This window comes from Myotis yumanensis, unplaced genomic scaffold, assembly GCF_028538775.1.
Source record: "Myotis yumanensis isolate MYYU_CA2020_CCGP unplaced genomic scaffold, mMyoYum1.0.hap1 SCAF_3, whole genome shotgun sequence".
NCBI lineage: Eukaryota > Metazoa > Chordata > Mammalia > Chiroptera > Vespertilionidae > Myotis > Myotis yumanensis.
The window spans coordinates 206949166-206970485 of record NW_027223754.1 but is presented as its reverse complement, the minus strand read 5'-3'; the positions used below and the strand labels follow the sequence as shown (position 1 = coordinate 206970485).

The following is a 21320-nucleotide window of genomic DNA, read 5'->3' as shown; positions in this document are numbered from 1 at the left end:
AGACCTCAGATCCTGAACACCCGCATCTCCGCTCAGGCTGCTCCTCCCTTTTGGTTCAGCCATGCGGAGCCGGGAGCAGGAGTGAGAACAGGGTGTGTCTGGCTAACCTGTGTGACCATGATAAACCAAATCCACCAGATACATTTCCCCCCATCCATCCATCCAACTGTTGAGTGTTGAGCACCTACCATGTCCCAGACAGGCACATGCTTTCTCTTTTAAGCCTCAGGATAACCCCATGAAGGGGTTCCGCCAGCCCAGCTTTGAAGACGAGGAAAGAGGCTCAGGGGAGATGGCAGTGATTTCCGTTTGGGTTTCCTAACCAGAGCAAGTGGGACCTCCCTGGGTGACCAGTGTCCTGGATGCTCGCTTCATTCAATATGCGGTGTGATACGTTCTTCATTTTACACACGGAAATGGGCTCAGAGAAAGGTACTTCAAATTCCTCAGTGCAATCACCCGCCCCCCTCACCCGCCCCCCCATCAAAATTCACTTGTTCTCAGACATCACTTTAAACACTTAAACAAATTCACTGACACCACTCTAAACACTTCCATATTTGGGAGTTTAAAGCGCATATCATCCCTGGGCTTTAAAAATAAGATTTCCCCTAGGATGCGGGGCAAGGACTGGATTTCCAGATGCACCTCGCGGCCGCGCTCCCGGAACCTAGGAACCTGGGGAGCGACAAGAACCGCTGGGATTTCACACTCGCCCTGAGCTCCGCTTCTGCAACCGCGGCCTCGTCTACTTACTGCGCAGGCGCCGCTCCAGCCTCCCGCGCTCTCCCCGGAGCCCTGAGCGGGCGAGTCCACGTCCAGGAGCGCAGGGGATACGGAGAATCCCCGTTCCTCCCGAGATGGACCAGGTCACCCTCCCGCCAATCAGAAAGCTTCTTTAATCACAGCTCCCGCTACAAGACGTGGGAGCTGCTTTTCCAAGAACTTTCCGGCAGCGCGGAGAGGTGGGAGGTGGAAATGATTGACATCTCCTACAACCATTAGTCAAGCGGTATTAGCTTGAAGAGCAGACACTACTACGAATCGTCTTGCAAGAAAGATCTTAGTCCCGCCTCCTCCTCCCACTGGTCTCCGAAACCTTCGGGTGGGAGATTTTGGTGGCAGCCAATCGAGGGCCAACGAGAAAGCGGAGGGGGCGGGGCCGGCGGTTGCCCGGCCAGCGCGTCCGGCGCGGTGCTTGAGTCCCAGGGTTGTGGGGTCAGTCTTCCTGATGGTCCCCATCTGGCGGGGGCCGGGCCGGGTATGGGAGCCGTGCCACCTCGCTGGCACCTTCCAGGCGGCCTACTGAGGCCTTGAGTGGGTCCCCTCTGGAGCTCCCGTGCGCCGCCGCCCCAACCCCAGCGCCGGTAGCCGCCCCTCCCTGTGCAGCCCAGAGGGTCCGGGTCCCAGCTTTCCCGTCCCCACCGCGGCCACAGGCCCCAACGCCTCTAGTCTCCACTCTTCCCCGGTCTGGCCCGTGGAGGTGGTTGGTTACCATGGTGAAGCTGGCAGCCAAATGCATTCTGGCAGGTGAGTGACATTTACAGTGTCCGGAGTCCAGAGACCCCGTAAGTTACCGAGAGCTTTTGTTCAGTAAGTTGCCCACCCTCTTTCCCTTTCTCTCTCCCAGAGGCGAGCTCATGCAGTTGCTGATGGTGTAAATTCTATTAGCCTGGAAGAATCCTCTTCCTGAGCACATGGCACCTCGGGCTGACTTCCGCCCCCCTGTCATACTCCTAGACCACCGTCACCAGGTTGAGCTCTACTGAGGTGGCAAAGATCCCTTAAACATCAGGCTAAGCACACCAACTAGCCCACGTGCTGAACCCCAAAGTTAGGCATCATTGACTTTGGTAGTCATTTCTCATGGGATCTTTTCCTCACCCCGCCCCCTCTGATAACAGGGATTAGACACAGTAGCTTACAGTTGACCAGAGTTTGCAAAAAGCGCATGTGTGTTGTTTTTAAAGTTACTGTGCCGCCCCACACTCAGGGGGACATAAGTGTTGAATCCCCCAAAGGCAAGCATATTTGTTGTGTTGACTGGTGCATCCCAAGCACCCCGAACAACACCTGGAGCCCGGTAGGTCCTCAGTGAATATTGGTGGCATGAACGAATATGTGGCGTTCCCATTCGTGGTGCTCTCTTTGTATCAGGCTGGACATTTAGAAAAACATTTGCCAGGATTATAGCCCTGGGACCACAGAACACACATGTACTTTACTGAGTCCTTCCTGCCTGCCAGGCACATGTGTTTCGTTTCATCCTCACAGTGGCACCCTGGGGTAGAGGCCGGATTGTTCTGACCTTACTGAGGCACTAAGAGGCAAGGTCACCCCTAGTGAAGCGGGGGGGGGGTCATAGGTAGGATTTCAACACCCAGATCTGCCCAACTCCAATACTCTTAACCCATGTTCCTCTTGAAACCTGTGACCTTTCCAGGGTTCCTGGAGCAGCTCAGGACAGTAGCAGTGAGAAATAATAAAGAGGAAAAATAAGCTTTGTACAGTGGCAGTATCGTAACCATTGAGGTTTATCTGAGGCGCGATTATTGCTAGGAAAAATAAAAAGAGGAAAAGAGGTTCTTTTTTATTTTCTTTGATTCATTTCTCGCATCCTGAAATAGATGATATCTTTGACGACTTTTCTAATTTGGAAATAAGAGTCACACACAAAGATGACGACAGCAGTAACTCAAATCACACTGAAGCTAAAGAAATTAATGGTTCTCAAGAGAGGGCTAAGGTTTCCAGAGCGCCAGGGGAGGCAGTATTGAGCAACAAAAATAATTCTGGCTGTGCCTCCATTGGCTGAGTCCGCTTGGACAAAGCACTTCTCTGAGCCTCAGTTTCCTCATGGATAAGGTGGGAATGTTTTTATTTACTGAAGTTAGATATATTTTTTTAAATGGGCTTCTCTCTCTGACTTTTTTTTTTCCTTTTTTCAAGTTCCACTAGGGCAGTGGTTCTCAACCTTCTGGCCCTTTAAATACGGTTCCTCATGTTGTGACCCAACCATAAAATGATTTCCGTTGCTACTTCATAACTGTAATGTTGCTACTGTTATGAATCGTAATGTAAATATCTGATATGCAGGATGGTCTTAGGGGACCCCTGTGAAAGGGTTGTTCGACCGCCAAAGGGGTCGCGACCCACAGGTTGAGAACCGCTGCTCTAGGGAGCTAACTTACCGAGCACTTTCCATATGCCAGCATTGTGCTAGATCTCACCGCCCTCTTCTCAGTCCTCACCCAACTCTATGGGGTCAGTATTGTCTCATCGTCGTTTACAGATGGGGCAGCCGAGGCCCAGAGAAGTTAAGACACTTGCCGTGGGTCACACAGCTGGATGTGGCCGAGCTGGGAGCTAGTCCCAGGTGACTGATTTCCAGGGCTTGTTCTTAGCCCCACACTGTACTTTCTTCAAGTCTAGATTCTAGCTTTACCCTTCTTTACACCCCCTTCCCTCAGGTACTGTTTCACCTAATTTCAACCACTGCCTGAGTGATTCCTAAACTCCAACCCAGCTCTCAATCTGCAGCCCCCTTTCAGAGCCTTCAGGGTATCTCCTCTTGGAAGTTTCCCGGGACCAGAGACCTCAGTGCAGCGAATCAGCTCCACACCACCCCACCCGACACATGCTCCCTCTCAGTTTTCCTTTCCCTTTACCCCCACAGGCCTACTGTTCCAATTGAGTTAATCTGCCTTTTTACTCTCACAATTCAAGTGCTTATTCATTCAACAGATTTTTATTGAGCACCTACTACATGTAAGTCACCATGCAAGGCGTGGTGGGAATACAAGGATGAGTCAGGCCAGCCCCTGCACTCCAGGAAGCGCTGATATGTACATGATAACTTGCCGTGCAGCACACAGAACGGAATGCCCTCTGAGCGCCAGACACCAGAGAAATGCCTCAAGGCACAGCTGCTGTTGTGCTGGCTCAGCTCAGGAGGGCAAACAGCACTTGACATTTACCTCCATGTCATTTACTTAAAAAATCGCTTAACTGTTATTCAACATACATCAGGCACTGTACATATGAACTCATTAAATCCTCATAACAATCCTGTGAAATAGGTTCTATTATCCCCATTTTGCAGATGGTACAACTGAGGCCCAGAGAGATTACTGACCCACAGACACACAGCTGGTAATGATGGAGCTGGAGGGGGTAGGGATGATAACAGTGCCTCACTGGCCCGCTGTTCTGACATCGGGTCTCATGCTGGCTGCAGTGAGCACATTAGCCACACAGACACAGACAAAGGCGGGAGAGATGACCGGAGGCTGTGCAGGGAGGACACTGAGCTTGGCCTGGCAGAGAATGGGCAGGATTTGGACTTGGATTGGGGAGACCTGGAAGGTTGTATTCGAGGGATTTTCAAAGATCAAGAGAACAAGTACTAATATACAGATACCGAATTATAAGGTACACCTGAAACTTACATAATGTTATTAACAATGTTACTGCATTTAAAAAAGAAACATATATATTAGTTACTGCATTTACACACAGAGAGAGAATAGGAGCCCAGAGCCAAGGCTTTGTGAAAGGGATAGTTAGAGGGCGAGTTGGAAGGGGGCAGGGGTTGACGGGAGAGGAGGAGTAGGGGGAGGAGTCCTTGGCGGGCTTCGTGTGAGAGCAGCAGGATGAAAGGTTATGTGATGAAGGTCCATCTGCTGATGCCGAGCTCGGGGTGGGTTGGAGCAGGGAGGAGAGAGGGCCAGTTGGGAAGTGTTTTCAGGCAAGACCAGTCAAGAAAACAGAAACTACATTAGGCATTTCAACAGAGAATTGGTTCAGCAGGTGTTGAAGACCTGAAAAAAACAAGAGGAAAACTGAGATGACACAGAACCAGGAGAGAGGCGGGGTTGCCAGAAGCCTGAAGCAGAACCCCACGGAGCAGGAGCAGACCTCTGAGGAGGCTGCCCACTCGGTGGTGCTGCAGGGAGTCAGGCACCAGCGTGGGAGGCCATCCATGGCACCGATCACTGGGACCCACTGCCCACCAGCCGGGACACGACCCAGTCTATTTCAGACCATCCTGGCACCTCAGTGCTACTGGGGTCAGGGTCCAGGCAGGCGCAGACCTGCTCTAGGTGCCCCAGTGTGAGGGTGTCATGGGGACATTAATCCATCATGGAGGACCTAGATCATCGGTTCTCAACCTGTGGGTCGAGACCCCTTTGGGGGTCGAATGACCCTTTCACAGGGGTCACCTAAGACCATCAGAAAACACATATATAACTACATATTGTTTTTGTGATTCATCACTATGCTTTAATTATGTTCAATTTGTAACAATGAAAATACATCCTGCATATCAGATATTTACATGACGATTCATAACAGTAGCAAAATTACAGCTATGAAGTAGCAACGAAAATAATTTTATGGTTGGGGGTCACCACAACATGAGGAACTGTATTAAAGTGTCGCGGCATTAGGAAGGTTGAGAACCACTGACCTGGCTGATGAAAGGGGACAGCAGGGCAGCAGAGTCACTGCAGGAGCCTCGCCCCAGGCCTGGGGAACAGGGAAGAGGGGGTCCTCAAGGACCTGGAAGCTCGGAGGACCCTGGGGAGCTGAGAGGCGACCTCTGAGAAGGAGCCCCTGGTGCCTCTGAGGGGGTGTAATAAACCTGGAGGCAGCAGCTAACGTGCTGCTGGGGTGAAGGCCATGGCCAGGCTGCTGCTAAGAGAAACGACGAGCAGATGCAAGGAGCAAGTCCTGCTCCCGCCACCTTCCCGTCTCTCTAGAACTCTCCTTGGCAGAGCCAAGTTTGCATTGTCCTGGCCCTAGCATCCCAGGGCAGGGCCTGGATAGGTGGGTGAGGGCTGCGACCAGCCCAGGTGTGGGGTAACGGGGCAGCCAGCAGGGACAACCCAGGTCGTGTGGCTGGGATGAAGAGGGGGGTTGAGTGTGGGAGGAAGGAGGAGAGTCAGAGGTGACTGGGTGGAGTCTGGGGGCAGTGACAGTGAATGGTGACATCACGAACAGAACCAGTGAGATGGGGTGAGTGAGACAGCTCTGGGCCCGGGGACACAACCTGACCCTCGCAGTAGATGAGCCGGGATTGAGTGACGGCCCGTCATTCCTCAGGAGGGGCAGTCAAGGTAGCGAGTAAAGGGGACGGAGTAGTCGGGGGCAGAGGGCCAAGGACAGACCCACGGGGTGCCCACGTCTGGGAGGCGGGAGAACCAGGCCGGTGCGGGGTCACCAGGGCCACCAGGCCAGAGGGCGAGGAGCTTGAGGACTGAGAAGAGACCCCTGGGCTTGGCGATTCGGAGGTCACCCCTGCATTGTGCCTTTGCAGATGTCACCCCCTCCGTCAAGAGTGCCCCTCCCTGCCATCACCCCCGGCTCAGCCTCGCCCCTGGGAAGTCTGCCCACTAATGAAACCACTCACTCTTTCTTTCCTCGCTGCGCCCCAGACACTCGGCTTCTCAGCTTGTGCTGTTTGAATTTGCACTTGTCATCTTGTTGCTCTGCAAACGTGTTTACCGTCCTTTCTCCTCGCTGTGCTCAGATCCCTCCTCAGCCGACACAGGAGGTTTCCCATGAGTGTGGGTGACTGACTGGCAGTCGGAAGAAAGAAATATGAAATTAACCAGACAAATCTGTGGGGAGTTTCACAAGCGGATGAGCCAATTTCCAACTGGATTCAGAAGCCCAAATGGAGTGGGGAGGGTGGATGCGGTCCGAACACAGGGAGATTGATGTGCTCTCTGCTCGCGGGGAGGGGGGGTGGGGGGGTACCGGTGACTCCAGCCTGTGGTCGCCCCAGTGTCCTGGAAGGCTGCAGTGATGAGGGCCTGGGGGCCGTGTCAAAACGGTCAGAAGGCTCCCTGAGCTCAAGGAGGGGAGGGGGTCTGGCCCAGAGAACACGGTGTTGGAATCCTAGGGCGATTACTCAGCTTCTCTGGGCCTCGGTCTCTACATCTGTCAAATGAGGGTAATGATGAGGGGTGAGGGGGTCATGGACTGAGATTGTATGAATGGGCTCAGGAGGGAGGCGCACATGTGTTGGTTTCCTTGTAAGATGTGGTGGCAAATAGGAAAGCAAGACCTGGATAGCTCACCCAAACCCGGAGGAATTAACATGAAATGAAATGCCATGAATAGTCAAGTCATTGTCTCACAGAGAAAATTATAGATGAGAAAAGTCAAAACTGAGACGTGAACAGATAACTGTATGGTGCCAGATGGGTACTAGGTTTCTCGGGGTGATCACTTGGTAAGTTATATGTCTCGTCACTGAAACTAATATGATGTTGTATGCCAACTGGAATTGAAAAATAAAAGATGATTTAAAGTTTGTTAGAAAGGAAAGTGAACAGAGCGGAAGGCTATGGGGAAATCAAGTCAAGAAATGCATTGAAGCCGCTGTAAAATAGGAAGCGAAAGGGAAGAGATTGCACCCAAGGATGCAAGTCAGGGACGCGAGTGAAAACAGGCATCCTGTCGGGCTGGGTGGGGGTGGAGAATCGGTGTGAGGCTCACGGTGGAGAAGGTGTTGCAGATGGAAACAGCGTGGCATCAAAGGAGGCCGGGCAGAGCCATCGGTGGGAAGGTGGGGAGGGCACGGCCTGCCGCCAGCACCCTTGGGGGCACAGGAGGAACTCCAGATGAACTTGCCCCCAACATTCTTACGAGAAGTCCAGATCTCAGCCTGAGACTGTGACATAAACCTTTAGTTTTGAGGAACCAGTTTATGGGGTTATCGACCCACAAAGGCAGGCCGGGGAGATGAACCCACTGGGTGAGGCGGGCCTGAAGGAGACAGCTGCTGCTGCAGGCAGACTTGGCCCTGGGAAGACCGACCCCAGCCGTCACAGATGGGCACACCCAGGCGGAGGGGCAGTACCACCTGGAAATGGACTTCAAGGTGGCATCGTTTCGTTTTTCATAAATGCAGGAACTCTCAACTCCCCCAGCCCCGCCCCCTCCACCCCCCCCCCCAGACACACACACACAAACGATGCAGGGTCCTGACTCCGGACGCTCTAAACTCAGATCGGTTTAGTCAGCTGAGCCTGTCAGCCTGAGCCTGGCCACACCTGTTTACGTTCAAGACTTCAAAGTAAATTCCAGTTTGAAAGTGACAGGTTTTCCCATAGGGTATGTTCCCGGGAAGAGTGTCAGTTCTGGGTCAGTTCTTTCAGATGAGGGGTTAGCCTTGAAGAAACGTGACTGGCCATCGTGGGTTTGGGAGATTGGTCTCATGGACCCATGGCCCGGCCAGCGACCTCAGAGCAAGTTCCCAGGAGAATCGAGTACATTTTCCCTGAAAACTCCGTGCAGTTTGGGGTTTCTGGACCAGCGCTCTGGAGTGGGAAGCCCTCGGTCAGGTCAGGATGGCAGTGACGCTATTCTTGTGCTCTGTCCGCACAGGGGACCCCGCAGTGGGCAAGACCGCCCTGGCGCAGATCTTCCGCAGCGACGGAGCCCACTTCCAGAAGAACTACACCCTGGTGAGGCGTGGGGGCTGTCGGCTGGGCCGAGGCTGCGGGCACTGGGAGATAACCCTGAGCCAGTGGTCACCGTCACCACGCACCGCTCGCTCCAGGGCAGGGAGCGGACAAGCCTCGTTGGTCCTCTGTGACTGCACCACCAGGGCGTGCGGGACACAAACACCACGCTGGGGGTGTCTCCTGGCGTCGGTGCTTGTCGTGACCTCCTGAAACACGCCCCGTGGGGCCCCTGACACACGTGTTCTTGGTTTTCCTCGGCAGACAACCGGGGTAGACTTGGTGGTGAAGACGCTGCCAGTTCCTGACACGGGGGACAGCGTGGTGAGTGGTGCCCTCGACCCGAGGGAGCTCAGTGCCCGGGGTCCCCGGGGTCCCCGTTGTCCTCCCGGTGAGAGACGGTGCAAGGACTTGGCCTGGACTCGTTGAGCGTTTGGGGAGAGCTCTGTGGGCCAGGGAAGCATTCTAGGGGGAGGAAGGAAGACGGAAATATGGGCCTTGCCCTCACAACTTACCTATCAAGATTCTCAGCCTGCCTCCCTCTATGGGAATCCACACCTAAAAGTGAAGTGCAAGGTCCTATGTTGGAGCTTCCCTGGGGAGAAGGTTTAAGAATCACCAGATTCTTAAGGAGGTCCATGAGCCAAAACCATGTTAACTGCCCCTGACACAGTGAGAAGTGCACAGATCACCGACGTGCAGCTCCGATTACAGCTCTGATACTCGGACAGCGTGTGCAGGGGTCGGAAGCCAGCCAGGTGTATCCAGTGCCCGAGGGAGCTGAAGGGGAGAGTTTAGGGGGACTTTCTGGGCAAAGGCGTTGGGGAGGGGTCTCCCATAGGCTGGCTGAGGTGTGGACGGGGGCAGGAGGGGTCAGCCTGTGTCCTCGTCAGAACCACACCTGAGCCATCGCAGGGATGACAGACTGTCCTACTTTCCGCGCCTTCCCAGGCCTGCTCAGTGACCTCCTTTAGAAAGAATGGTTTTAAGATTTGAAAATCAATTTGGTTAACAAAGTGCACAATGACCTTTTGGAAGGCAGAGCACTTGTCAGCCTGTTTAGCATTCTGTTCTGCCAGGTGGGGAGTCAGCTTGTTCCTGGTGGTTCTGCACTTGGGGTTAGCAAAGGTGAGCCGCGCAGAAAGCGCTGGTGTGTGGGAAACCGGCCGCCTCGCGGGTTCTGGAGGCTGTTCCTCTTCCCATCGCCGTCCCCCTGCCCCAGGGCGGGTGGTGCAGCCTCTACGGGTGTGTGTGCACCTGTGCGTGCACCTCACCCGAAGCCAGGTCAGCACTGAGCTGAGGGCAGTGCCGCTGGCTTGCAGCCAGTGCCCCCTCCCCACCCACCCCCGCCCATGTGTAGACACCCTTGGGACACGCCTTTCTGATTCTAGGAGCTCTTCATTTTTGACTCCGCCGGCAAGGAGCTGTTTTCGGAAATGCTGGATAAATTGGCAAGTATCCTGCGGTTTCATTTCCTAACACCACCTCCCGCCCCAGGTGCCCCCTTACAACCCTCTCCCAGAAACGTCACTGCACTCTTGCTGCCGAGAGAAGCGATCGTGGCAAAATTCTGTAAGGGGCACTGCTCCCAGCCTTGGGACCCGTGGCCTCCTGACAAGGAGGGGTGGCTCGTGCACGTGCGTCCCCCCAGCTCTGAGAGGCTGGGTCCCAGATGCGCTCGAGCTGTGTGGCTCAGTCCTCGAGCCGCCCACTCCGGGGCCTTCCTTTGATCTTTTCTGCCTCCTGATGGTGTCCCCTCAGCCCTCCTCCTCAGCCTCCCAGAACAGGAGCACACATTCCTTCCCCTGGGTGGGGGGGCGGGGGGGGGTGCCCCAGAGGCCCCAGCCTGAGGCTCACCTTCCGGGCCCACACCCTGGCCCTATGGGCTCCGCCTGGGACGTGCCCCACTGCCCAGGGCTCCCCATGCACATCCAGCCATCCTCTCAGGTCCAGCCTGCTGTTTCTTCCCAGGTAGCGGCTCTGCCGATCTGGGCCAGCGAGCTAATTAGAAGGGTTACACTCCCCAGAGCCCTCGCTGCCTTCCCAAGAACGGCTACATTTTAATAGAAACTGTTACCTGCCCCCTTTGGGGTTATTGTCTAAGTGAAACCGATCTAATGATGGTAAGTTCACACAGGACTGGCTTCACGCATCAGTTCATGCTCACCACATGCCTACCTACTGTGTGCACAGCCTGGCGCTGGGTGCTGCCCTTCCCCGGCAGAGGGAGGACATGCCTGGAGGTTAGGGCCAGAAGCAGCGCACACTCCGACTCCAGGCTCCCTGCTCCAGCTTGATCCCAGGACTGCCCTGGGCCCCTGGCTGAGGCCTGGAGGGAGAAGGTGTCCCCTGCATGCTCATGGGGGAGAGGGCTTAATCGAGTTCCTGAGTTAGTCTGTGGAGTGAAGGTGTGAGGGAATCATCGGTTTAGTGCTCCCCGTCTGGAGGCCTTGGGGGTAGGGAGGTGAGCCCTCCAGAGCGACTCTGGGCTGACCTTCCAAGGAAAACTGGAGGGAAAAGGATTCTCCCTCACACCCTGGGAGGTTCCAACACCCCAGAAACAAACCAGGCTTTCCCTGCGCAAGGTGGGGGTCCCCAGGGACCAGGGTGTGGCCACAATCACATTCATCACAGCCTGAGCAGGGCAATCCTACCGCCCTGTGCCCAGCAGCAGGGTGCCCGGATCTGAGCAGCCCCAGAAGGTGAGCGTCCTGAGAGCGTAGCCCTGGTTCAGTGACGCTGCCGGTGTCTGGTTGGATGAGGGCTGATGCTCTGCAGGAGAAGCGTTTTGAAAAGGCAGCCCTGAGGAAGGAGGCACGAGTGAACCAGCGTTGGTGACTGGCTGGCGGAAGAAGGGATGCGCTGTGGGCCTGCAGAGCAGCCGGCGCACCAGCTTGCACAACAGTGGGCCATCCGTCAGGATGAGCGGGAAGGAGTCCCTGAGGCCAGTGGCAGGCGAAAGCGCCTCCCGGGAGAGGAAAGCTGCAGTCCTGCTCTAGCGCTGGAAGCATATCTGACCTGGGCGAGGCGGTCACTCTCACTGCAGCTGCTCAGCAGGGACGCTGAGACCACCCAGCAGGGTTGGGTGTTTCACAGTGATGCCCAGAGCGCCCAGCAGGGAGCCTGGCACTGACATCAACTCACGCCCTGGACTTCATCGCTGCACCTTCCCCACCACCCCTCTCCCCTGCCACCCACGAGCCCAGCCCTCCATTCATTCCTTTGGGCAAACTGTTCTCTTCTGTGGCTCAGTTGTCTGACTCACGTCCCCTTTACAGTTTGTCACTTCCCTTCATCCACATGTCCCTCCCCAGAAAATGGGCCAGATTTCCAGCCAGCCTACAAGTCACTCTCACTGCTCCTGACATGTCTCATCCTGTCCCTCTTGCAGTGGGAGAGTCCCAACGTCCTGTGCCTCGTCTACGACGTGACCAACGAGCAGTCCTTCCTCAACTGCAGCAAGTGGCTGGAGAAGGCGCGGTCACAGGTGCCGGGCACCTCCCTCCCAGGTAGGAGCTGCAGCGTCGGGTTTGCCGGCAGCACCTCTGTCCCTCAGGAGCACAGGCCACTGCAGACCTGGCTGAGGGTGGACAGGGGTGCCCTGGGCTTTGAGTCTGAGGGGGCACACACCTCCGAGTCTGTAAAACAGGCATGATGACACCCACCCACCACGCAGGGTTGGGGAGACTCCGGCAGCAAAGGGGAGGGGCTGTGATGGGAAGGGGAGGTGTCGCTTCTGGAAAGCCAGCCCAGGAAGAGCTCCTTGCCTCCTGTGTGCGGGGCACAAGTAAACACGAAGGCCCGGCTGTCACTTCTGAATGCTTTAAATCAATTTATTTTTCATCCTCATGTGAGATCAACAAATCCTCCTCATTACAGACCAGGAAAAACCATCTCCAGAGACAGGCTCAGAAATTAGCTGCAGCGGATGCAGCTGGGGACAGAACTAAATTACCGCCGAATCCCTGACTCCGAGCCCAGGCCTTAGATTAGTATTAATGACCATTTTTAAAGTTTGCTCCATGAGCTAGGAATTTATCGCAAATGCATAAACTCGGCCCTCGCCTTCAGGGCACTTGCAGCCTTAAGGGGACAATGCAGACAGACACACAGGAGTCTAGGAAAAGGGCGGAGCAGGAGCTGTGTGTGAAAAGCAGAGCCCGCCCTGCTGTGGCCTTAGGGTCAACATCTTAGGGTCCCTGTCTTGCTCACCACCTCGAACCAGGCACCTCTCGGGCGATCTTTTGCGCCCCTAAAGCCCGTCTGCTTGCTCTTTTCCCTCCAGCTGCCTCCCGGGCTGCCAGTTAAATTCGATGCTGTGGTTGTTTCTCTTGAGCAGGTGTGTTAGTGGGCAACAAGACAGACCTGGTCAGCAGACGAGTAGTGGAAGCGGCGCAGGCCCAGGAGTGGGCGCTGGGCCAAGGCCTGGAATGTTTTGAAACATCCGTGGTAAGTGCCCACGTGCTCGGTAGCCGGTGGGGAGTGGGCTTCTGCTGGAAGCGGGTGTTCCCATGACCTCACATGCATCGAGTTGTTACCCCACCACGTGCGCAGTGGAGTTAGGAACTGGTGTTGACATTCTCAGCCCAAGGTCATTGCTCAGTGTAGCAAGAGTCACTCGTGCATTTCAGTAAAGCAGCCTAGCCAGCCAGCCCAGGGAAAGCTGTATCTCAATTAGTGAAGAATACAAGACGACTGTGTTCAGTTACAGCGATGCTTGACGTTTGCACGCAGTTTTGTGAGCTACGTGCCGCTGGAACGTGACTTCATAGCTCCCATTCAGCCCCGTGCGCCAGGGGCTGCCCCCCCCCGCCCCCCGGCCCCCGTTCCTACTTCCGTGTTGAGGCGAAGTGACTCGTCCAAGGTCATGTGACTAGCAGAGGGCAGAGTCAGCATTGGGACCCTAGTGTCTGGCTCCCATAAGTGCTCCCTGTCCCACCTACTGCAGCCCCCAGTTGACTCCAAGCCACGGGGTCGGCTGGAGCCCTCAGAAGGGGGACAGTCTGAGTGATTTGTTACCGCACCCTCCGTACACACACTTCAGGATTTAGCTGTTTGGTGCTAGTGAACCCCCTTCCTGTGTTGGGAGTTTTGAGGTCCCAGCCTCCCTGTGACTGGGTGCAAGCGTGTGACCAGGTTGTATCAATCGGACGTGCTTGTGTGGCACTTTTCTCCAGAGACGTCCATGTCAGAGCCAGCAGCGCCCCTCGCCGGGGCTGCTGGGCTGACCGGTAGGCCTGGCACAGAGTGATGGTAACATGGACCTCACCCCGGCCATGTGGCCCCTGGACCAGATTCTTTGGCTCCAAAAGTCAGTGGGCTAATGAATAAATAGCCTGGAGGTTGTTTTTACTTAAAATGTACTTAAGCCACGGGCACTTCTGTTGTTGCATCTACAAAACTTGGCAGACCGATGCTGTTCAGTGGCATGTGGATGGGAACTTTAACACCCCACCTCCGCCCCCGCAAAGGCATGCTTCCTTAAGGAGCGCTTAGCGAGTAAAGGCAAGTGCTCTGAGCTCCCACGGGGAGTGCAGGACTAGCCGTGGGTCCTCAGCATGTTACTTAACCTGTCAGTGCCTCGGGCTCCTCCCCTGTCAGGTGGGGATGATAAGCCATGCCCCACGTTGAGTAGTAGGCCTGAGAATGGAGTCAGATGGCGAATATAGAACACTTAGACCAGTGGTTCTCAACCTTGGCTGCACATTAGAATCACCTGGGAATCTTTTTAAAATCCTGATTTCTGGGCCTCATCCTCCGGAAATGCTGTTTCTTTGTTACTAATGTTGTGGCCCCACCCCATAACAAAGAAACAGAATTTCCGGAGGATGAGGCCCAGAAGTCAGGATTTTAAAAAGATTCCCAGGTGATTCTAATGTGCAGCCAAGGTTGAGAACCACTGCCTTAGACCAAGTCTGGTGCTCAGCAAACACTCCGTGCACGGGAGCTTTTCTAACATGTAAATATTTCCCTAGGCATCTTATTTATACTATATTACCTGCTAAATCCTTTAATTCTTAGGTGGTACAAACATAAATGCCACTCTTGCCTCCGGCCCAGTCATCACAAATGCTAAATTAACGAAGCTCAAAGTAGCGAGCTTTTCCTGTGTAGACGGGTTTTTACACAGTGCGCCTTGGAGCAAAGCAGTGAGCCGTACTGCCCGCAGCCAACAACATTTTAGTGTTCCCCTTCCAACATTCCCATTTGTGAAACTGCCTCCTCACCCCAATATCCCATACTCCCCGGAACTCTTGATGGAACTCAAAAGTGAACACCAGAGGCCGCCGGGCGGTGGGTTCAAACTCTGCCCGGTGTTTGTTGCCGCACTGTGGACACGGTGGGGATAAATTGTGCTTGCAGAGGCTGCAGTTAAGCACTTGGTATTAACTGTGCGAGTTAACTAGTCTCCCCTGGGGCAGCTCGGTTAAGAAAGCTGTAATTAAACAGGAAATATAACTGAACGCTGAGGCACAGGCAAGTCTGGACGCCAAGCACATCTCCTCTTTCCTTAATGCCGCGCCATCGTCTGGCACACCTCACGGCGGGGCCTACCTGTTTGCTTGCCTTTCTTTTGTTATTTGTAATCCCATCCCCAGAACTTACTCAACTTTCTTTTTTTCAATGTTTTTATTGATTTTTTAGAGAGAGAGAGGAAGGGGAAGGGAGAGAGACAGAAACATAGATATGAGAGAAACATCAATTGGCTGCCTCCTGCACGCCCCCTCCTGGGCATGGAGCCCACAACCTGGGCCTGTGCCCTGACCGGGAACAGAACCCACGATCTCCTGGTGCTTGGGACAACGCTCAATCCACTGAGCCACACCGGCCGGTGCAAAGCGTACTCATCTTAAAACTACAAGTGGATACCCTTTGACCACCTGCACCCATAGCGCCCACCCCCCACTCCCGCGGCCACTGGCAACCACCAGTCGGCGCTCTGTTTCTGTGAGGTCTGTTTTTTTAGATTCCACACACCTGTGAGATCATACGGTCTTTGTCTTTCTCTGGCATCTTTCACTTAGCATAATGCTCATTTCCACAGTGACTGCCCCGATTTGCAATCCCACCAACAGCGCACAAGGGCCCCCTTTTCTCCACACCCTCCACAATACTGTTATTTCTTGTCCTTTTGATGAGCCCTTCTAACAGGCGTGAGGTGGTAAGTCGCTGCTTTTGATTCGCACTCTCTGATGACTAGTGATGTGGAGCACCTTTTCATATGCCGGTTGGCCATTTGAATATTTTCTTTGCAAAAATGTCTACTCAGGTCTTTTGCCCATGTTTTATCAGATGATTTGTGTTTTTGCTATTGGGTTGTCCGAGTTATATATTTTGGATATTAACCCCTTCTCAGATGTGTGGTCTGCAAATATTTTCTCCCATTCCGTGGGTTACCTTTTCATTTTGTCGATCGTTTCTCTTGCCTGGCAGGAGCTTTTTACTTCAATGTAGTCCTACTTGTTGATTTTTGCTTTAACGTCTCCTTTTGGTGTCGTTCCCATAAAATCATTGCCAAGATCGATGTCAGGGAGCTTTTTCCCAATGTTTTCTTCTGGGAGTTTTATGGTTTCAGGTCTTAAGTTCAGGTTTTGAATCCGCTTTGAGTTAATGTTTGTGAATGGTGTATCATACGGGTCCAGCCTTTCTATATGACATAAGCGTGGCCTCGGAGTTTATGCTCTGCACAACCAAAGGTGCCCAGCAGGTGTAACGGTTAATTCTCTGGTCCAACGGGAGGGTGCGGCCTCTGTCCTCAGCAGCCGTGAACTTAGTGCGCATGCTCCTCGGCTACAAACCGCCACCTCCTGATCCCTCTCCCTGCACTTCTGCCGCCTCTGTCTCTCCTCTGGGCAGCTTAATTCCTCCACTGGGGTTCCCAGAAAGTCCAGGTAACTTTCTCCACCAGAACTGGTTCCTTGGTGCATCTCGGTCACCCAGCTGGCAGGGCAGACAGGCTGCTCTTCTCAGACTGGGGAGCCTGAGTTGCCAGTGGGGCTCAGCACAAAGCAGCTGGGCCACTGCACCCCGGCCCAGGCTGCCGTCTGTGAAACCCTGAGCTTGGTGACTCTGTAACATTCTTTGGTTTGGAAATTATGCCGTTCATTGGGGATAGTTCATTGCCTCTTATGGAGGCTGCACTTTTGTCAGCTGCCAGGAATTGTTTGAAAACTGGTTCTTATGTGTTCTTAGCTGAGCTGCTGCCTTGAAAGTTGTGAGTTCCTTCTTCTACCTGCTTATTTCTTTAAAAAATTTTAAAAAGATGCACACACAGTATAGCCACTATGGCGAGCAATATGGAGTTTCCTCAAAAATTAAAACTAGAACTGCCATATGATCCAGCAATCCCACTTCTGGATATTTATTCAAAGAAAAGGAAAACACTCACTTGAAAAGATATCTTCATCCCCGTGTTCACTGCAGCATTATTCACAATAGCCAAGATGTGGAAATCACCTAAGTATCCATCAATGGATGAATGGATAAAGAAACTGTGGTACATATACACTGAGTGGCCAGATTATTATGACCACCCCATCAGTACAATGACGTGAATTAGTTATGCAAATAATAATAATAATAAAACCTTGAGAGTATTTGCTTAGGAAGTTTTCAATACTCAGTATTTTTGGAAGTGTCAATGAAGTACTGATGAGGTGGTCATAATAATCTGGCCACTCAGTGTATATGCAATGGAATATTAACCAGCCATAAAAAAGAAGGCAGTCCTGCCATTTGCGACTACATGGATGAAACTTGAGAGCATTACGCTAAGTGAAATAAGTCAGAGAAAGACAAATATGATATGGTCTAATATGTGAAATGGTAAAAAACAAAACAAAACAAAAAACCAACAAGCTTATAGATATCAAGAACAGATTGGTGGTTGCCAGAGGTAGAGGCGGGAGAAATGGGTGAACTAGTTGTTTGTTTTTAGTTTGAATAAATTTAATTTAAAAAATTTAAATACGTGTGTGCACACAGAGAGTGAGAGAAGGTCCTTTGGGCACCGTTAATCACAAAAATATTATTTCAGTTACTAAGATGCCCAGTCCTCGGTGACTGTCAGAATTCCTGATTTGATCTAACATCAGCACCTCCCCCTCACCTGCTGTGCTTCTGCGCTGCGCTCTCCCCAGCTCAGCTCACAGCCTGCAGCTGCAGGGAAAGGGGAGAGAGGGGAACGAGGGGCGAGGGGTCTCTACTGCCACCTCCCGTGGCCCCTCAGGACTTGCCAGGTGTCAGCAGATGCTCTGTGAGCACTCAAGAGATGGGCCTTCCCTGCCCCCACCAGTGGAGCTCTCACCTGCAGCTCCTCCTGGCAGGTGAGAGCTCTTCAGGCTGGGCTCCCTCCTCCCCCCTCTGCAGTCTCGGGTCTGGCGGTCCCTGGTTCTAGCGGTTCCTGGCTGGCTGTTCCTGTTGGGACCCACCCTCCTGGAAGTGGTCCCTGCAGAGTCCTGTTAAGACAGCTCCAGGCTGGTGCTCCTGCTTGGCCCGCCTGCCCGCCCGCCTGCCGGCCTGCCGCTGGTCCAGGGAAGGGCGGCTGTGGCCTCAGGTGCACAGAGGAGCAGGGCTGCCGTCCCACTGAGCCCTCCCTGGCTTGGCCACCACAATAGCCAGCCTGTCACACCTTCATTCTTCCCTGGCCTAAGCCCCCGCCTCAGGCTTTCTCTTGGAACCTGCCCTCCAGGAGGGAAATGCCACAGCACAACCCTGACCTGGAGGTGGGAGGGCCTACCATGTCTGCCTTCCCTTGAGGGTGTGGAGCCCTTGCTGTCTGTTATTTTGTGTGGCCTCTGTGGCCTTGGTCAAAGCCAAAGAAGTGTCCTTTAACTCCCTGTCTCATGGAGTGAGTGGCTGAACGGCCGGGCTCTGTAGACGCAGACCTAGGTTCAAACCAGCTCCGCCACTGACAAGTGTGTGGCTTCGGGCGAGTTACTTAATCTCTGTGTCAGTTTCCTTGTGGTAAGGCAGCCTCCCCCGATGGAGTGACGGCGAAATGAGGCAGGTGTGTGTGGCACCGACATGCAGTAAGAGTGCCTGCCGGCTCTGATGCCACACACAGCACGGCCCTCCTCGCCTGTCTCCACAGAAGGAGATGGAAAACTACGAAGCCCCCTTCCAGTGCCTGGCCCGGCAGTTCCACCAGCTGTACCGGGAGAAGCTGGAGGTTTTCCACGCGCTGGCGTGAGGGCTGGGTGCTGCGGGCGTGAGCGGTGGCCCGGCTCCTTGGAAGATGAGAGAAGACGGACTTGCCTCGGCACTTCACCTGCTGTGACAGCTTCAAATAAAAGGAGAAAATGTACAAGCAGCAGCTCCTTCCGCTCTCGGCCAGGGCGGGCCTGGTTCCATTTTGCGCTTGGCTGCTGGTTCCAGAGCAGCCTGGGAGCCAGGCGGGGCCTGGCGGGCCTCCTGTGGGGCTGGCACTGTGGGGGTGGGTGGTCCCACCTTCCCCTGAGAGCAGCCCCACATCGTGCTGGGATTGCTTACAATTTGCTGCAGTTGAGATGCTCTGCGTGGAACTTGCCAGGGGGGCTGAGGGGCTGCCGGCTGGCCCCCTCCTGGTCTAACACACGGGCTTTGCTGCCTGTTCCCTGTCCAGAGGCCTGGGATCCTGCACAGGGGCCACTGTCACCGACAGAACAGTGCCCTCTGCCGGCCGTCCTGGGTGCCTCCCCTCCATAAGGGCCAGCTCTTCCCAGCTGCCGGGAACCCTGGGCACCGGGGAGCCAAGAACCAGGCCACTTTCCTTTAATGACCCGCCTCTCGGAGCTGGGCAACAGTCATAATTCTCTGTCCTGAGCTCGACTGTTTTCCATCCCGTCTCCGCTGCCAGATTAATCTTCCTAAAACACCGCTTTCACTCCTCTGATTAAAGACCCACGCGGTTCCTCGTCGCCTTTCCATCAGGCTGCAGGCCTCGGTTTGGCATCAAAGGCTGCCTCTGGCTATCACCCTCCCCTGAGGGTCTCAGCTCCTTTCACCCTCAGTCCCAGGGCCCCCAGCTAAGGGGCAGAGGTGCCAGCTATGGGGTAGACCGACCCGGTTTGCCCCAGTGATGGTGATGGAAATGGCTCCGGTTAGTTGATGACCTGTCCTGTCTCTACATGAGCTCAGCACATTACAGGTATTAGCTAATTTAATCTTTACGCAGAGTCTTACCCCACTTTCCAAATGAACCAGAGAACTCAGTGACTTAGCCAGGGAGTGGCAGAGCCAGGACAGGGACGCCAGAGCCCAGCTCCCAGCCCCACCCCCTCTTCTGCCTCCTCCCGAGATGGCCAGGCCTGGAGAAGGTGGAGGTCTTTCATCTGCAAAGGGTGGTGATTAGGCTGCCCTTCAAGGTCATTGTGATCAGTGAGATGACGGGTGAAAGACATCAGCCCGCGGTGTCACCCACCGTCTGCCTTCCTCTTCTGGTCACTTCTCCGTGAAGTCCCTGCAGCCACAGCAATCTCCCTACTGAGTCATCCTCTCAGAAGAGAGCTGAGGGCCGACCATGCCGGGCGTTTTTCTAGGCACCAGCCATGCCGCGCTGCCAGTCTCCTGTCACGTGTTCCAGAAGGGAAGACCTACCAAAACCCAAGGAGACCTGGGGGGACGCTTCCAGTTGCCCCAGAATTGGTTCCTGGGGACCACAGCTGTGGAGAGAGGGATGCTAAGTAACCCCCTCCCTAAAGAGGCCACAGAAGGCTGGGGCCAGGCACCGTGCCTGTGGCATCTAGGAGGTGGCAGAACTGTCCCTGCCCCCAGAAGCCCCGACCCCTCGCTCCTTGCTGTTCCCTGTTCGTGTAAGAATACTGAGTGGTCAAGAGAGAACGAGGGTAGACATGGTGCTGGGCAGTGGGTACCAGTCCCGCTCCTGCCCCACCCCCAGAACCCAACAAAGGAGGTCCCACGAGACTCCTGAGAGGCTGCTGCCAAGAGGAGGCTGGCACCTCGTGCCCCAGCTGGATGCTCGCTGAGCTGCAGAAACCTGGTGCCAACTGCAGGCTCAGGGTGTGAGGGTGTCCTTGGGGGAGCTTGGCGTGCAGCCCTGGGAATTGAGGGGGACTCAGTGGGGAAAAGCCTGCACCAGCAGCAGGGAGAGCAGGTACCCCACCTCATAAGGAGTCACTGGGCTCGTCAGGCCCTGGGCAAAGGGAGCTGCTCCCCCGGGAAGGTCAGGCGCTGTCCTGCTGGCAGGGCTGGGGGTGCAGCTGTCCACTCCTGGGGAAATGCCAGCCACACAGGAGTCTCGGCCCCCAAACAGCCAGGTAGCCCCATCTCCAGGGAGACCACAGCAGGGGAACAGCAACGCCCACTGGGGAGGCGCCCCCAGAGAGGACGATCCCGCTCCCTTCCCCACTTCTGGAGAGGAGCTTCGAGCCAAGCCTTGGAGCTCTGAGCTGGCCTGATCTGAGCTTTAACAAATAAAAGTGCCCGAAATGGGCTCAGAGTAGCCTGTCATGAGGGCCCAGCAAGAAGAGGGACTGCCGAGTGTGACGGAATGAAACAACTAGAAAAAGTAAGATGGTCTAGGCTTGGGGCCTACTGAGTCCAGATTCCCCAATAAATTGGTTCTATCATAATGAAATAATGGAGATGATTTCAGACCATGCCAAGTGCTGTACAGGCAACAAAATGGACCTGTGATGGGTCGTTTGTGGGGTAACTAGGTTGGGTGAGCAGGAACAACTCTGAGGAGTGACATTGGAAGTAAGGTCTGACAGCCACGTGGCCACCTGGGGGACATCCAGCAGCAAGGACAGCAATGCAAAGGCCCTGGGGCGTGACAAGCTTGGAGAGCCAAGGAACTTCAGCTCAGCAGCGATGCTGTCCGGTGTGGGGGAAGCAGGAGGAGGG

The 21320-nt window shown here is 54.5% G+C and overlaps 1 protein-coding gene and 1 pseudogene across 1 annotated transcript; both read left to right on the top strand.

Moving 5' to 3' along the window:
• The first annotated feature begins 1167 nt into the window (after positions 1-1167).
• IFT27 (intraflagellar transport 27) lies at positions 1168-18771 on the top strand. Its single transcript, XM_070407979.1, has 7 exons — positions 1168-1530; positions 8398-8477; positions 8739-8798; positions 9866-9925; positions 11866-11983; positions 12814-12923; positions 18568-18771. Exons 1-7 carry the CDS (start codon positions 1497-1499, stop codon positions 18664-18666), a joined length of 561 nt encoding a protein of 186 aa, XP_070264080.1. The 5' UTR covers positions 1168-1496; the 3' UTR covers positions 18667-18771.
• Positions 2499-2628, top strand: LOC139007717 (U4 spliceosomal RNA; annotated as a pseudogene).
• Positions 18772-21320: the final 2549 nt, after the last annotated feature.